This window comes from Perissodus microlepis, chromosome 14, assembly GCF_051167445.1.
Source record: "Perissodus microlepis isolate ML-2025 ecotype Zambia chromosome 14, ASM5116744v1, whole genome shotgun sequence".
Taxonomy (NCBI): Eukaryota; Metazoa; Chordata; class Actinopteri; order Cichliformes; family Cichlidae; genus Perissodus; species Perissodus microlepis.
This window is the reverse complement of record NC_140474.1, coordinates 19,883,730-19,887,530: the sequence shown is the minus strand read 5'-3', so window position 1 is coordinate 19,887,530 and position 3,801 is coordinate 19,883,730. Positions and strand designations below refer to the sequence as shown.

The 3,801-nt window shown below is 41.9% G+C and overlaps 1 protein-coding gene across 1 annotated transcript; it reads left to right on the top strand.

Moving 5' to 3' along the window:
• The first annotated feature begins 701 nt into the window (after positions 1-701).
• rflnb (refilin B) lies at positions 702-3,801 on the top strand. Its single transcript, XM_084950531.1, has 3 exons — positions 702-1,766; positions 2,121-2,215; positions 2,340-3,801. The coding sequence occupies exons 1-3, from the start codon at positions 1,569-1,571 to the stop codon at positions 2,656-2,658; spliced, it is 612 nt and encodes a 203-aa protein (XP_084806657.1). The 5' UTR covers positions 702-1,568; the 3' UTR covers positions 2,659-3,801.

The following is a 3,801-nucleotide window of genomic DNA, read 5'->3' as shown; positions in this document are numbered from 1 at the left end:
CCGTGGGTTTTCTTTTTTTGCTCATCTGTTTTAATTCAGTGTGGGGTTGAAATCTGTGTGCCATTCATTAAAAGGGGGCGTGATCATAGGTGTTCTGATTGTTTTTGCGGTGTTTGTCCCGTGACCCAAACTGAACTCGTAGCTTCTTTAAGCAAACAGGATCTTTGGATTCCCTTCAGTTTTTAACACTTAGGCTGTCTTTGACCTTAATCGCACAAGTGTGCAGTCATATTCTGTAAAGGTTAATCCTCTGTTAAAAATCATCTTTACTGATAGAAGGTAAAGGTTTTCTTTTAGTGAATGTGTGTCCATAAAAGTGCACAAATAGGTTTGTTTTTTGATCTCAAGGTCAAATATATTCCAAATTTGGCTTGCAGACACCAAAACCTTATCCGATGCCTTTTCCCTGGCTGTGTTTATGCATTTTGACATCAGTGTCTCCCAACTCCATAAGTCCTCATTGGCAAAATAGATGGCTGCATTTAGTGTGCACATTATTTTACATCATGGGCCACATGCAGCCCTCTGTTATGCTACATTGGCCAGAGCAGTAAAACTACATAAACGTGTAAAACTGGAGAAAAAGTTTTTTAAAATGTGGACTTAATTTAAAAAAGAAAAAAAAAACATTTTCTGTAAGTTAACTGATTTTTTTGTATCCATTACTTTTATTATTTTGGTACACCAAAGTAATAAAAGTGGTCTTTATCAATAGGAAACGCTAGTCCTATGAAAATACAGTTAAAAAAGAAATCAAAATCTATATGCACTCCTTCACATTTTGGAAATTTGGATTAGGAAAAAGTCTTTGCCATTCCTGTGCCCAGGCCTTATGTTTGATACTCCTGCATTAGTTCCTTCAGGTGCAAGATGCCACTGCTTTGAATTGCCTTTATTCCACGGGCAACAGTGCAAAAACAGTGCGAAGCATAAAGTTTTTCCTTGTGCTTCATAACATGGGCGTACACTACTTTTTTCTCACTTGCGCGTTTCGAACAATACCAGGAAAACGCATCAACCTGATTTCGCCAGGTTGCAATTGAATGAGGATCTGGAAAAGTTCCCATGCCTGGCCCGGTCTCTTGTTGCTAATTATCTTCTGACCAATCAGCAGCCACTCAAGTGATTCGAAAGGCGTTTCCTTTCCTGTGTTCGTGGATCTGAAAGCCCCCTTTGAAGGGGGAAGAAGTTTGAAGAGGACCCGCGGGCAGCAGGACAACCTCAGTGTTTCTCAGAAACAAACCTGCTCAAGTCTCTCTGAATGTCTTCACCGTGGAGGTGGCATAAAGTACTCGGCGTTTTTGAGATGTTAAGATAAAGAAGTTTGAAAGCTCGAGTTTCTGGCTTTGGGGTTGTGGAGGGAAGGAAACTGATTTACCGCCTGGTTGATGACTTTTCCAGCGTGCAGCCGTGAATGCTGTCCGGGAAGAGGTTAGCAGCTACACCGCGGGACTCTGTGACGGAATAATTAAGAAGAAGAAGAAGAATATCGCGGACTTCACGGTGGAAGGAATCCTCTTTCGTAACCTGCCTCTTACTCGCTAGGATTTTGCAACTTTTACCTAGAAATGGTTGGCAGTTTGAACTTGCCAAATTTATGTGAAGGAGATCCTCTGGATATGAGTTGCAGGGCTGAGAGAGGACTTGATAGCCCGGACTCAGGCTTACCCCCTAGTCCGAGCCCCAGTGCCTGGCTGCTGCCTGTGTCCTCAGATAAAGCCGGTGGAGTGAGCTCTGTGTCCGAAGACGAAGGAAGGGGCTCCCTGGTACGTACCACCAGTGTGTCTCACTACATCCTGTGATCTAACCCATCAGTTTCCTGTCGGAGCAAAAGAAATGGTCGTGAACTGCACCTGAAATCTGACTTCTTGCTCTTAAAAATGACTGTTTTACTTTTGAATGCATGTTGCTCTTGCACAGCTATTGATTTGAGACATAAAATAGATGTTATTGAAGTTACTAGGCAACAGCCCTCTTTTAAGTAAAGAAGTAGGCCACTTCAGCACTGAACATTTGTTTATATGCGTAAAAAACCAAAACGTCTTATTTAAACCGCCTGTGGCTCTGAACTGGGCCAAAGTTCCCATGTGTCCACTGAGGGTCTGTTTCATGTTTTGCAGGTTCCAGCTTTACCTGCTGGATCTTTCCTACAGCTACACCCGCTGTCCTTTGGGGAAGGCATAGCACTTGATCCATTACCACCAAAGGAAATGAGGTGTGTTGACTTTAATGTGACAGCCCAAAAAGCATGTACTAGAGAAAAGTGGCACTGTTGGCTCACGAGTTAGCTTTGCTGTATTTTGTTTGACTAAAATCGCTGCATTCTCTCTTATCCATAGATACACCTCCTCAGTGCACTATGACTCAGACCGCCACTTCATCCAGAATGTCAGCCTGGAGCCGTGGGGCCAAAGCCTCAAACACTGCAGGCAGACCGTTATGGCTGTGTCCAACAGCACCTGGCGCCACTACGTGACACAGCTAGAGTTCCAGCCTCGCCATCGTCCCAAGCAGTTCAAGAGCACCACCATCATCTACCCCAAGAAAGCCAGCGCCATCTATACCACAGAGCTGAGCTACAACTGTCACCGGCTGTCCAGGCGTTTCCTCTCCAGCGTAGAGCTGGATGCTGTGGCCAACAGAAAGTTACCTCAGTGAGAGTGGAATCACGGGGGGAGATGGCCGGGGACATGCTGTCATTCCCTCGGCCCCTAAATTGGTGCTCCCTTAAGGCTAGTTGCCACTGACCTGCTGTCTTGTCTTTTTTTAACACTTGTGTAGCCTGCTATCATTTTAAGAAGTGTGTTTATATAACATGTTACAGAGAACAAAGGAGGTAAGACATGGTTTGAGTAGATTAAATATTCAGACCATGTCAGGACATGTTTATATCCCTGCCAATGAATGAAGCTCTCCACTAGCATGGGTATTACTTTTGAATGCTTCAGGTTGTAGTTGGTTGAAAGGTTTCCAGAGGTGTAATGATGTGTTGTTTTTATTAGCTGTAGAAACAATATGGACCAAAATGAGGACAATGCATATTTGCTCTCAGCAAATTGTGTTGCATTAAGCTGGTCAAGCGTGTGAGTGGCTTCTTTAAAATTATCTTTAAAGCGATGAGGCTGTAGCTAAAGACAGGAGCACCTTTTAACACTGCTGAGGATGTTCAAGGAGCAGAAGAGCAGTAAACACTTTTTTTTTTTTTTTTTTTTTTTTTTTTTTTAATATATATATGCTAAAAAAATATATCACTAACTTATCCACACTGTACAAAACGTCTGATCACATGTTTGGTTTTGTTTTTTGTGCACAGCCAACAACTTAAGCTCTTTGCAAGCCTTGCCTCTAGCTACTGTTAAAGGCCGCACTTAATATTGTATGATGTAAATATTGATGGATTAAGGAAACTTCTCTATTCATAATCGTGTGTAAGCTTAAACTGAACAAGCAGGTAGTTTAGATGAATCATGAGTGTGGAGTTTACTGAAGTGGATACTATGTTGGTATACTTTACTAGCTTACTAGTCAAAGTAACAAGCTGCATTCCTCTGCTACAACTTTCCCTGTGGCCTGTTTGGAGTTTGTATTTATCTTGTTGATATTTTAGATCTGACTTTTTTTTTTTTTTTTTTTATCAGATGGCTAAATGAGTCTCTACACAAGTGTGGTGTGCTGAGGAGTATTTTTGTAATTTCTTTTTAAAATCTTAATTGGTGTATTGGTTGACTCTTCTTCTTTTCCCCCCACATCAGTCACATATTCAGTGCCAGTTTAAAATAAAGAGATTTGTTAAAAGAACAA

Excerpts from the sequence above, each read along its gene's own strand:
- rflnb (XM_084950531.1), top strand. The coding sequence starts at position 1,569 with ATGGTTGGCAGTTTGAACTTGCCAAATTTATGTGAAGGAGATCCTCTG. Across the intron at positions 1,767-2,120 it reads ACGAAGGAAGGGGCTCCCTG|GTTCCAGCTTTACCTGCTGG; the intron begins GTACGTACCACC and ends CATGTTTTGCAG. Across the intron at positions 2,216-2,339 it reads TTACCACCAAAGGAAATGAG|ATACACCTCCTCAGTGCACT; the intron begins GTGTGTTGACTT and ends TCTTATCCATAG.